This window comes from Grammomys surdaster, unplaced genomic scaffold (genome assembly GCF_004785775.1).
Source record: "Grammomys surdaster isolate TR1022 unplaced genomic scaffold, NIH_TR_1.0 126176, whole genome shotgun sequence".
NCBI lineage: Eukaryota > Metazoa > Chordata > Mammalia > Rodentia > Muridae > Grammomys > Grammomys surdaster.
Window position 1 is genome coordinate 3,358,371 of NW_021620983.1, and position 13,524 is coordinate 3,371,894.

The following is a 13,524-nucleotide window of genomic DNA, read 5'->3' on the forward strand; positions in this document are numbered from 1 at the left end:
TTCTCCCCTTACCCTCCTGGGAGTCACCTCACTTCTCATCTCATGACAGCTGCCAGTTGTCACCCGAGGGTGCTGGGTTTACTCCTCAAGCCACGTGGTAAAGGGACTCATGTGTCCATTGGTCACTTCTGTTACGACTGGGGTACTTTTATCTTTGTCCCAGGAAGCTTTGCAAATGAATTTTATGATGGAAAATCTAGTGAGAGTCAGAGAGATCAGTTTAGGAGAGCAACCATGAAAGTGGTATCATGAGAGCCCTGCGACACGTAGCCTTGGCGAGTGGCAGCTGGGCGAGGGGCTATCAGATGGTTAGTTGATACTCAGTTGCAGAACAGAGTGCATTCTGTGTGTTGTCTTTCAATAGTGATATTTGAAAACCCTTTGCTAAACTCCACCAAATGCCCAGCATTTTCCCTCCTCACCTATATGTGGACCTGTGACTCAATACTGACAGGACATGTGTTCCTGATCTTTAGTAAATGGACCTTTAGCATATCCTGAAAAAGCTACCCAAGAGACTTCTGTTGTAATCATCCCTGTATTGTTTCGTTTTCCCAGTGAGTTTAGAACCTGGGCTTTCTGGAGCTGAGGACTGAATCTAGGGCCTCATGCATATCAGTAAGCACATAGACGCTGAACCACGTTTAGTCTCACCAAGTTCCTGGGTTGAGCTCACTCTGTATCTGGGCCAGGCCTTAAACCTGAAATCCTTGAATTCACAAGGTGAATGCTATCACCTCGTGTAGCAGCCAAGTGCCAGCATGTCCATCAGACACAGAGAGCAGTTCAGGAAAGGCAGAGGGACTCCCACTCACCGTTCCGTGGCTTGGAGCAAGTAAGCTTGCTTCATGTTGCAGGCCATGGAGTAAGATCGTAGCAACCCCTGTTCTGTGGAATTGTGGATGTTGGCCACAACAGGACTAAATGCCAGGCACTTGGAAGGCAAGGTGGGATCTGTTGCCATGTTACAGAAGGTCAGGACTTCATCTCCCTCCAGCTTACATACATACAGCCGATGTTTCATAAATGCTAATAGCTTTTCTTAAAAAGACAAATCCTCAAGGTTTGGTTGGCCCAAACCAGTCTCATTATTTCTTAATCCCATTCTGACACAGCAAAACATGTTCTCACGCATGCGAGCCTGGCTTGGGCTCTGTGATTCAAGGCTCCTGCCAGCCTTAACTCTGTGCGTTTGCTCCTTTGACAGGCTCAAGTCTGTTTGCAGCAACTTGAATTTTAAAGCTTTACCTCGCACTCACAGCTCATGAAACGCCGGGCAGGGAAAGGTATGGACATACCTAGGGAGACGCTCTTGTTTCACAGAGAAGCAAACTGAGACTCGAGGCAGCCCTCTGCCCTGTACAACAGATGCTCTCAGTTATGATGAAGTCAAAGCCCAGGCGTCCCACCTCTCTGACTGGTGCCCCTCCAGTGCACAGCACTCTCTCTGCTCCAGAAAGGAAGCATCACTTGAGAACACCAGAGGTGAACACCACACAGGGTCTCTAAGTGATGCTGACAGTCTATAACCGAACAGCTATAGACAGCAATGGGTCACACTGACTCACTACTAAAAGGACTCTGAAAGATTTTCTTGACTTCTGTCTGCTGCTCCTGCAGTCTCCTAGACAAACATGCTATTATAAAAAAAAAAAAAATTAGCCACAGCAAGAGGATTATGGGTCCTAAGTGAACATGTCAGGGACGACAAGTTCATCTATGAATCTTACATTTTAGAAACCTCTAGAAGATCTGCACCTCGCTCACTGAGTTGTTAGGAAGGATCAACCCTGCAGCCTAGGAGTCTGGCAGCTAATCTTTCTCCCTGGCTTTAGGCTACCCTGTGGTCACATGTATTCACTTCTGGTGAAATGAGGAAATGATATCATATTGACTAACCAGCATCAGCCTGGGAATCGGACAGCCATGTGCATGACCACGAGATCTGCCACCATGTATAGTGAAATCAGACCACTGTGTTAGCCGGGAGCGCAGCTCAGGCCAGCGGGGCGAGCACGCTGTTCAGGTGAACCCTGCTGGATGCATCAGGCCTGCCCTTCTGGCTTAGGGTAAGGTAGCTGCTTCCCCTCCCCCACAGAGAAAAGGAAACCTCCTTACTGAAAAGTGGAGAGAGAGAGAGAGAGAGAGAGAGAGAGAGAGAGAGAGAGAGAGAGACTGCCTTCAACAGTAAATGGAACACAACAAGAACCTAAAAGCATGTGTAATATTTACGTTTAAAGTTGTTTTCGTGAAAAGAATACTTTCTGCATTGATTTTTAAAAGCCTTTTTAAATTTCTACTTTTCTCTTACAAATGTATTAGTTCTTTGAGAGTTTTAAGGATATCTCAAGTAAGATATGGAGACCTTTGCCCAAGACCAGCATATGTGGTGCATATGGTAGGTCTGTTACCAGCTTTTTGAGAAACCTCCACACACATTTCCTTAGTGGCTGTACCAGTTCACACTCCTCCAGTCCACACTCCCCCAGTTCACACTCCTCCAGCAGCGAGTGAGTGTCCCCATGCCCAGTGTCCACGCCACCGTTTGTCACCATTTGTTTCTTGAGCTTAGCCATTCTGACTGGACTTAGATGAAACCCCTAAGTAGTTCTGATTTGCATTGCCTCGATGGCTAGCTATGTTAAACATTTTTAAATGTCCCTCAGCTGTTTGTATTTTTCCCCTAAACTCTGTTTTGTGCTGTTTAGGTTTTCTTGATGTTTAATCATTTTGAATTACTTACTTATTCTAGATATTAACACTCCTTCAAAGATATAACTGGCAAAAACAAAAACAAAACCCAAAAAACAAAAAAACTCCAGTCTGCATACTGTCTCCTCAGTTGGGCTGTGGTACCCTTTGCTGTTTAGAGACTTTTGTTTCGTGAAGTCTCATTTATTAATTATTGATATTAAAGCCTTTTACTATCAAGATGCTACTCAAAAAGTCTGTTCTTATCCCAATGAGTTCAAGCCCAGGCCTTCCTGGCCTCTGGTCTTGTGTTGACATCCTTAGTTGATTTGGAGTAGCGTTTTATACAAGATGAAAGACATGGGTCACATTTGATTCCGCTTCTGTGGTCATCCAGTTTGACCAGCAACACTTGTTCAAGATGCTGCCTTCTCTCCAACAGGTATTTGTTGGCTTGTCAAAAGTTGGGTGAATGTAGGAGTATGGGTTTATATGTACATCCTCAGTTCTATTGCTTTGATCAACGAGACTGTCTTTGTGCCAGTACCACCTTGCTTTCATTGGAGTTTTGATGGAGATTGTGTTACGTCTGTGCTTTGGTAAGGGCAGTCATGTTCACAGTATTCATCTCACCAATGTGTACACATGGGAAGTTTTGCCACTTCCTGCTTTTCTGTTCAATTTACTTTTTCATTCTCTTAAAAAGTGTTTGTTGTACAAATCTTTCATGTCTTTGTTAGATTTATTCTAGATATTTTATTTTTCTTGAGGCTATTGTGAATGGCATTCCTCTATTTCTCTCCAAATATGTTTGTTGTGTGTATATATGAAAGCTGATTTTTTTTTTTACTGATTTGTTAATTTGCTGAATTATTTATCAGGTGTAGTAGCCTAGTGGAGTCTTGGGAAAGTTTTACATAATAGAATTGTATCATCTACAAATATGGATACTTTGACTTCTTCCTTTCTTACTTGTATCTACTTTATCTTCACTTGTCTTTCTCTTCTAGCTGAGACTTCAAGACTTGCCTACTTCAATGGGAGTGGGCAAAGGGATTATCGTTGTGTCCCTAGTTCTAGTGGACGACTTGTTTTTCTCTGTTTAGGAAGCTGCTGTCTGAGGACTCCTGTATGCTGCCTTTATTATGTTGAGCTTGTGCCCTTTGTCCCTCCTCTCTCCAGGACTTTTATTGTGAATGGATATTGAATTTTTGTCGAAGACCTTTTTCTACAGCCAGAGAGATGACCATGTGGTTTCTATTTGTGTGGTAGATTAAGTTTCTTGAACTACCTCCTGCATCTCTGGGGTGAAACTGACTATATCATGGTGGACAGTCTTTCTGATGTGTTCTCAAATTTATTGAGAATTTTCATGCCTTTGACCATCTAGTAGACTTCTACAATATCCCCATCTGGCCTGGGCTTTTTAGTTGGGAGATTTTTAATTACTGACATCTCATTGCATGTTACAGGTCTACTTAAGTCATTTAATTCATCTTTATTTCATTTTGGTAGCACATCCACTTGGAAGTTCATCCACTTCTTTTACATTTTCCAGTTTGGTGGAATATAGATTTTTAAAGTATATTTAGATAAGTCTCTGAAGTTCTTCAATGTCTGTTACAGTGCCTCACATTTCTTCTCTAATTAACTGGGATCCTCTCTAACTCTTTTGGTTACTTTGGCTAAAGGTTTATCGGTCTCTTTGAATAACTGTTTCATCGAATCTTAGTATTTACTTTCACTCTGTCATTAACGTCAGCTGTGGTTTGAGTGTCTCTTCCAGTCTCTTCTTTCTTGTTGTATGCTCTCGTAGAGCATGGCTCCAGTCCTGTGTGGTTTTCATAGTCTCCACTGGAAATGGAACTATTACTCTGGTTGTTCTGCTTTTGTATGAGACTTGATTTTTTTTCTTGTCATTTTCAGTATCTTTTCTTTGTTTTGACTATTATATGATATAGGGAATTTCTTTTCTGGTCCTATTTGGTGTTCTATATGCTTCTTGGACCTTGATAGGCATCTCTTCTTAAATTGGGGAATTTTTATTCTGTAATTTTGCTGAAACTATTTTCTGTTCCTTTAACCTGGGTCTCTTTTCCTTCTACACTTATTCTGAAGGTTTGAGCTCCTGTGTGCTCTGTTCTTGGGGTTTGTGGGGGTTTACATTTTCTTTGCCCAAGTGATCCAATTCCTCTATTTTGTCTTGCAGAGTTAATAATTCTGTCTTCCATCTGATCCAATCTCTTGATAAACTTTCCTTTAAAATTTTTTGTTAGAATCCATGAATTTTGCATTCAAGGTTCATTTCATTTTGGCTTTTCTTAAGAGATTCTATCTCTCTATTGAATTCTGTTTTCGTGTCTTGAATTTTTTTGTTATTTTTATCTGTGTTTTTCGTAATCTTTCAATCCGGCATTTGTCTCCTCTTTGAATTCTTTGATCATTTTTCATTATTTCTATTTGAACTATTATCTTGCGTGTCATCTAAGTCGCTCTCCTCAGGGGACATTACACTGGGAGGACTAACTTTTGGTAGAGACACTTGTTTATTCATGTTTGCAGTGGGATCTAGGCATCTGGTAGTGTTTGTAGAAACCTTGCCTTTTGTGTTGAGTGGGTGGCTAAAGTGTGGTTCCTATTACTCCAATGTGTCAGATAACTGACCAGCTGCTATATGGGGCTAAGGGCCCAGTGTTTGGGGTATCAGACGTAGACTTGACTCACTTCAAGCTCAGTGAGGCTTCTAAATTCAGGGCAGACTTTCTGTAGAGTTAGAAGATGTTCAGAGCTAAACTTCAGGCATGAGGGGGTCAGAACTTTCCATCAGGCAATAGGTCCTGGCAGAGTTGGCTATGCTAGTCTTGCATCCCTTGAAGAATGGATGAGGGTAGGCAGGCCCAGGGCGTTATGTTCATGCCTATTGCAGGGGCGGGTAGAGTTACATGTATAGGTATAGTGCCCCTCCTTGGAGGGAAGGGTGAGTCTCGAGGTCACAGGTAGAGTTGGCAGTATAAATCTCTTGCCTGTCTAGAGAAAAGGCCACGTGGGTACAGCAGGGATGGGTGGAATTGAGGATGAAAGTCTAAAACCTCCCTGCCTAGGGATAAGGGGCAAGGATCTCAGCATTTTTTTTAATTTCAAACATTGGACAATTACCCAAATACCTTCATTTCAGATACAGTCAGTTGACATACTGGTGGAGGGAGAAACCTGGTAAATAGAGCAGCCAGAAAACCCAAAGTGGGTGAAGAGAGAGAATGGAGCCCAGAGGGCAGGGACAGACCATCTTTGCACCCTGGCGCCTCCCACCATAGCTTGTCCTTGTCTTTGTCATCTGTGGCTGGCTGGGGATTAGAGGAGCGAGAGGCTGGGCTGGGTGTTACTTACCATTGTTTCCTGGTGCCTAGCACAGGCACAGGAATCACAAGCGGGAATTATGAAAGAATGAGCAAACAAAGGAACCAATGCAGACCGAGCAGAGACCGAGAGTCCTGTGGCCCCGCAGCGCCAGCAGCATCCACTGAGAGAGAGATGCTGTTGTTTCCTGAAATGCAGGCAGCTTCTTTGAACATGACCAATCCGGCTAACTTGTGTTCTCTTTGGCCCAGGAGGAATCTGCTGAGGACATTCTGCCTCTGACCTGACCCCGGAAGTGATGCTTTTACTTTCCTTAGATTTAGGATCATGTGACCCCACATCACCCAATGCTCCCCAGCACCCCTGTCCCTGGCGAACTGCCTTTCTTCCTAGTCACAGGTGCCTACTACCTTTTAAATTCCCACCCTGTCTTAATCTCCCTTCTCACCTTCTTGTGGTCCCCTTTCTCCCTCCGTGTGTGTGTGTGTGTGTGTGTGTGTGTGTGTAGATATCTAAGAATCTAAACTTAGCTTTTTTCTTCCTATGGTAGAAAACACACCATATACTCATCTTTGAATCTGGGTTATTTCTCTTAATGGTCTCAGTTCTACCCATTTCCCTGATTTGTTATGCATTCTTATCAGACAAAGAGGAATGAAGTTATATAGCAAGTCTTTATTGTAATTTTCTCATCCCATCTCCTGCCCCAGTCAGTTTCTCCTCTGGAAGACCCCGGTGGTGTTGGCCATCTGTTTACCACACACCCAAGAAGAGCCGGGCAGTTCTGGGACTCTGACATGAAGAAATTATCACACCTTTATCCTCTTCATGAGGGCAGTCCTCTCTGCTCTCCAGTCTCCTCTAAAGCCTGGTAGGGGGTGTCACCCTTACAGAGACATCTCCAATGTTTGCTGGCTCATTGCCCAGAGGCAACTAAGTCACCATAAGGATTAGCTGGTCACTTTCAGGATGTCAGGGACTCTGCAGGATTTGTCCTAAGAATCTGCAAATTCTAATAATTTCACTGTAGCAGAAAACGGATGATGTTAAGGTCGTTGCCCTCACCATTTTAAGTATAGGTCTGCAACAGTAACATCATTCACATAGTTACACAAACATCATCATTGCTGGCTTCAGAGGATTTCAACCCAAACTCCATTTCCCAGGCCAGAGAGACAGATGAGCAGGCCAGAGTGCTTGCTGCCAAAGCCGAGCATCTGAGTTTGATCCCCAGGACCCAATCGGTGAAAGGAAAGACTGACTCTGGCAGTTTGTCACGAGGGGAGCTGGGGGGGAGTGTGGTAGGAGTAACTGAATGAGTTTGACTTCAGAGAAAGTGTTGGTCTTCCTTTGAAACGCTAACGAGTTACCCTGTTTAAATGCAGGTTAATGCTCTTTGTTTTTTCTGTAATTCTTTATCAATTTCTTTGCTGTTACTGGTGATAAGGAACCATGAAGAATCTCTCCCTCCTTCCCTTCCCCCCCCATCTCTCTTTCTTTCTCTCTCTCTCTCTCTCTCTCTCTCTCTCTCTCTCTCTCTCTCACACACACACACACACACACACACACACACACACACACCATGCCAAGGGCCAGTAAGGTCAAAATAGAACTGGTAATGAATGCCAAGCTCCTTCCCCCTGCAGCTCTGATGGCCCTGTGGTTGGGGGCTGCTGAGGAAAGGTTTTCTCAGCCAATTCCCCAACTCTTACCTGGGAGGGAAAGAGCTGTAATCAAGAAGCGCCCTGCATGGGTGTCAGATTAAGGCACTCAGAAGCAGGTAGGTAGGTGGAGCATAGCCACAAGGTCTGAGGTGCAAAGGCTTAGGATCCCAGCTCTGACATGGGTGATTAACCTCCTGGAGACGGGAGGCACATTACAGTTTACTCTGCAGTAAATGAAGGTTGAAAAATACTTGTAAGTTATACACTGTGGCTCTCTAGTGTTTGACAGTCAGGCAGAGTTTGAGACATTTATGAGTGTCTACTACAAGGGAGGAGAAACACACAGAGGACACACCCAGTCTGCCCAGAAAATAGCAGAAGCGGTGTCAACTATTGCCATCTGGGGAAATCACCCCACTGTAATACAGTGCTTCCAAAGGGAACAGACAGAATAACCCTAGGCTGTGCCCTTCTGCTCCCCTCTTCCCTGCGTGGAGCCACAGGCCACACAGCTGGTACAGGACCTCAGCAGAGGATGTAAGCAGGGACCCCGTATGGGTGGCTGGAGCTGAAACCTTTTTTTCTGCCAACCTCTTGCTCAGGAGCAGGTCATGCTTCTCCTACACACACACACACACACACACACACACACGCACGCACACACGCACACACACACTCCACTCTTGCTAACATCAGACCCTACCCCATCCTCCATCAGAATCATTTGGATGCCCACAGACTGTACAGCAGCTCCCAGATGCCTCATCCAGGACCACCTGGGACCCCGGAGGAAGTCATTGTTGACAAGGTCTTTCTCAGACCTCGAGGACTAGGGTCTTAACCCCTTGAATCCAGTCCTGCTTCTTTCTGCCTCTAGTCAGAGAGGGACCGTTTGGAGTATACTTAGAGAGATTCAGTTTTGAGTTTTGTTTTGTTTTCCTTTGAGACAGTCCTGCTATGTAGCCCAGGCTGAAATTCACTATATAGCCCATACTAGCCTTGAAGTCCAAGTAATCCTCCTGCTTCCATAGTGCTGGGATTACAGAAGTGTGAGACCACACCTGATTGAGCCATTGATTTAAATTCCAACAATAATACCTGGGAACTTTCTTTGTAGAGCCTCTGGCTCCCTCCCCACACTCACTCTCTGGTTCCTGCACACTTATTTCCTCCTAGGAGAAGAATTTGGACTGGTTTCCTCGGATGCGAGCCATGTCGCTCGTCAGCAACGAAGGTGACAGCGAACAAAATGAGATCCGGAACCTGCAGGAGAAGCTGGAGTCTACGATGGGTCTGGTGAAGCAGCTGTCAGGGCAGCTGGCAGAGCTGAAGGAACAGGTCTGTGAGCTTGGGGGAAGAAGATGACAGGGAGGGGGGACGCTGGAGCCATTTACCTCTGTGAGCAAGGGGACCCAGAAACTCTGGGAAAGAAACCTCCCCAGTTGTGCTGTTCTGTGGCTTCTCAGCAAGCAGGGACTCTCCAGCGACCCCTGCAAGCATTACTCACTCTGTGGAAAGACAGGGAGGGAGCCCTTTGCTCTTGGTGATAGTTATTTCCTGCCAGGCTTCAGATAGCTGAAGTTGGCAAGGCAGGTATTCCCTAATAGCTGCCACTGTAATGTCCTGATCAACCCTCTGTCATACGACGTCCTTAGCATTCATAAAACAGAATATCCCCACGCCCCTTGGTAGCCATCAAATGCTTATTACAGCAATGGTGACAAGAACACAACAGTTCCATTTCCTAGCCAAGGAGAGAAGGGTTGCCCCTCCTCACTACCTCTATCTATGGTGATTTACTTTTCAAAATAATTTCTTTTGTGGTAAACATATGTGGAACCAGACAGTGGGCTCTTGGGAAAGAAAACAAGACATCAGTGACCAACAGCCCTGGGGAAGAATTAAGAAAACCAGCTGAACACACTCTCTCTCTTTCCCCAGATGACAGAACAAAGGAAAAACAAGCAAAGGCTGGGCTTCCTGGGATCAAACACACCCCATGTGAACCATCACATGCCACCACACTGACACCACGGGGGCACGCCGTGACCAGCCTTTCATCAGATGCCTGCCTCATCACGGAGGGACGGAGATGGAGGGGAGCGAACAGTGGCTATTGTTGAAAAGCTAAAAACAACCAATTGCCAAGATGCTGAGCCATTTAGCTCCCAGAACAATCCGTAACTATGTTTGCACGCTTGAGAAGATTCAAGCTTAGGGGGAAAAAAAAAAAAGAGAAAAAAAGAAAAAAACAGCACAGGACACAGACTCTGTGCAGCAGAAAGTGGCCAGCCTGGGGGGCTGGGGGGGAGGAGTGGGAGAGCCTGATCAGGGAGCAGCAGACCTACCCCTGCTCAATCAATAGGACTTGTCTCACACACTGACTGCAGCCTCCTCAGTCATGGCTGGTTGGAATTTGTTTCTTCAAACTGTGGCACTCCAGTCAGCAAGACAGGAAGCCACACTCAGCTGGCTAAGCCTGACTAAGAAAAAAAATTTAAAAGATTAAAAAGGAGAATTGAAAAACTGTCATTAAAGTTCAGAACCTTACATGTTAACTGGACGTCTTCTTCTTGACACAAGACACAATGAGCTCAGAGCACTGCCCCTCAGTGCTTCAGAGTTCACACCCCACACACTGAAAAACACATAACTGGATCAGGGCGGCTGTCTCCAAGGACTCTATGCTGGGCAGTGCAACAGGAAGCTTTCACAGAACTGGCTAAGAATGTGCTTAAAGTCGCACGCATGCTAAGATATTAAAGACCTAGAGAAGGGAAGCCTGACTGTAAGACCCAGGAAGTAATGCTTTCAGTGTGTATGCTACGAAAATATACAGGCATTGAAAGGAAATTCTCGAGGGTGGCCGCAAACACGGAGAAGAGAAGCTTTACTCCGGTGGCATTGCCTCTTAAAAGCAGGTTGATTTATATCTGAGAGGCTTGAGGACCTGAGTGTCTGTGATCCCTGCAGCTGCTGGAGGGAAATCTAAAAACCGTATTGGCTACGTAAGAATACGCATCATTTCAATGGCCTAGTTAAGACTGTTAGAGCAAAGGCTTTTCAAAATGTAGGCAGATCGTAATTCTTTTCCCCAAACTGTTTTCATGTTGACTCATGCAACCAGAGCTTGTCAAGAGAAAAAATTACCTGGAAGGAGAGATTTCTTTTGGAGACTGTTTTAGGTGTCAGAGACAGACAGATAATGAGAAAGTGTGAGGGCCACCAGCCAAGACACTACATTCTGAACCAGAGATCCCCTGGCCTCCAGAGTCTTTAAACTCTCACCCACCAAGGGCCACCTGGGGTTTGTTACAACAACTTGTAAGCTTTATGGCATTTCAATACAGTTTTAGCTGTTAGCTCCTAAAAAAATAAAAACAAATCAAATCCTGGATGTCTATGGACCCACTGTACAGGCAGGAACCCAAATGGCTTGCCTTCCAACTTCATAGGTCTAGGAACCACTGAGATGCACTCTCTAACTAAATTCACTGGGATTCGACCCCCACACACTAGGACCACCCAAAGTTAGGAAGTGCTGCTAGCCATGGCAGTACTTCTCTTAGTCTGAAGTGTAAAGATGCTGATACTGTAACCTCAGGTGTTCTGGGCTAAAATAGTGTACCACTGAACTTTGGCCCTTGTCAGAGACCTATCTACAGTTACCCTTAATTCTTTGCTAAAACTTTATAATCACAAATGTTATTTTTTTTAAGGGTATCTCCAATGTTAGGCTAAGACAGCCATGTTTAAGGCCCCGGGCCATGAGTGCTGCACAGTATTTGGCAACAGTACAATGCACTGGGCCATCAGAAGGGCGGACAGGCACTGTTTCAGCTGCTTCAGTCTGCTGTGACCTGACCTCCCAGCCGTGTGCCAGCAGCTCACAGTGCGGTTTCTCCCGTGGGAAATAACCAAAAGATTTCACCTGATGAGACTGTCAAAAATAAAAATTTCTTCTTTTTCCTTCCCCTCTACAAGATGAAAGATTATAAAGAAAAAAATTTAAAAACATCAAACAAAAACAAAGTCACTTTCTAGAACTCAGAATTCATAAAGATGTTAAAAATGGGGAAGTTTGATGCCCAGTGAGAGTTTATATTTGTTATGTAGGCTTGTTAATGCGGCTGGAGTAGTTGACAGAAGTTGGGTGTAGTCAGTATTCTCATATGTATATAGTGATATTAAAAATACAGACTCATCTGACTTCTATGCTAGGGAGGACTTTTTAATATTATGTTATTAAAACCCATATTGGTTAAAAGTCACTGTTCCCGCTGAATAATATTTTTAATTTACAGAAGGGTTTGTTCCCAGGTGTGCTCCATTCTGCATCTCAAGAGTTTAATTGAAGATGTTTTTTAAAACTAAAATAATTGTTTTTGATTAGAAGTCTTGCACTGTCCAGAGATATAATATTGACCAATCGTATGAATGCAAAGATGTTATTACTACCCTTTGGAAAGGTGTCATGAAGGGCTTATTTTCATGAATCTGCCATTTTCTTTTCCCCCCATGGAGAAAGATCACAGTTTTTGGTAGACTGTTGATAATTTCAGGAAGCTAATGCATTTGAATCGGAACGGATACTGTGTTGGTCCCCATGTTTCCCTCTAACAGCTTGGACTTCTGGCCGCCTTATAAAAGTTGTTTAGTTATAGACTGGAATGCAGTGTGGCTCCATCCCTGGGATTACATGTGGGCAAGGAGGCCTGGGAGTTGATGAAGGAGACTAAGACAGAACTTCACTTCCCAGGATGCTATCTAACAGGAAGGAGTGCCAAGTGCCCATCCCTGGGATCCAGTAGAGCAGGGAGTTCCTGCAGAGTAGTGATGACCTCAGAACGCAGAACCTGTTAACACACAGCCGAGGAGGACACATTCCTGACAGCTGTCTTAAAGCTTTATTGCAATAGTTATTGTAATCTTCTGGCCTGGAGACCCCTTCCAAACTACTGTGAGATGAGACACACTTAGCCCCGGAGGAAATGGGCATCTTAAATCCAGACTGGATGCCTTCGGAGCCAGGTGAAGAACTAAGCTGCTCGCAGCTCTGAGGCCCCGCCCTGAGCAGCTGAGGCCCTGCCCTGAGCAGGGGCGGGAAGGCTGCGTAAGCCATGCTAAGCTCTAAGTTCAAAACCCGACAGCCAATTCCAGATTGCAGACAACGCTCAAGGCTACCGAGGCCCTGTGCTCATTCACCCTGCTGCTGCCACTGAAGTAACATTTGATAGAACCCCTATGTAGAAGACACAACGCCAATATCAAACAGAACTGAGTACGCATGAAAATCGGAAACCCTGAAGAGGACTCCAGATAACACACCTCGGAGCTGACTTGACTAATGAATGAGGTGACTGTGCGGGGACTCACCTCACCAAATGGATTCTCTGTTCTCTGGCGATAGAGAACGTCTAGCTTGTCCTTTTAAAGGGTGATTCTTAGCATACTGTCAGAACTGGATAACTTATAAGTTGATATCAATAAAGTGAATTTGTATCTCGAGTGTGCCTTATTGTTCTCTTGTCATGTTTCTGAATAATATCTCTAAGGTGTAAAAGGCATCCTAGTCATTGCCATTTTACACAGCAAGACTGAGACACACAGAAAAGGCCAGTGAGCCTAGGGTCTGTTGGGAACTGGCCAAATCTCCCGTTTTCCCACACACACGTCAGATTCCCAGAAGTGGACGCAGATCCTTTGTCATCTTGGAATCTCTGTTTCTTGATATCTGCTGTCCCCAAGGACAGTGACCCTTAGAATAGTGGTTCTCAACCTCTGGGCCATGACCTATTTGGGGGCCGAATGA

General features: G+C 44.8%; 1 protein-coding gene across 1 annotated transcript in view; it reads left to right on the forward strand.

The window, feature by feature from the left end:
* Positions 1–13,220, forward strand: part of Itpr2 (inositol 1,4,5-trisphosphate receptor type 2) — a 384,041-nt gene extending 370,821 nt beyond the window's left edge. Inside the window, exons 56-57 of the mRNA XM_028757612.1 lie at positions 8,889–9,050; positions 9,654–13,220. Coding sequence (XP_028613445.1) covers positions 8,889–9,050; positions 9,654–9,740 — 249 coding nt within the window. The 3' untranslated portion in view covers positions 9,741–13,220. The remainder of the gene's footprint in view (positions 1–8,888; positions 9,051–9,653) is intronic.
* Positions 13,221–13,524: the final 304 nt, after the last annotated feature.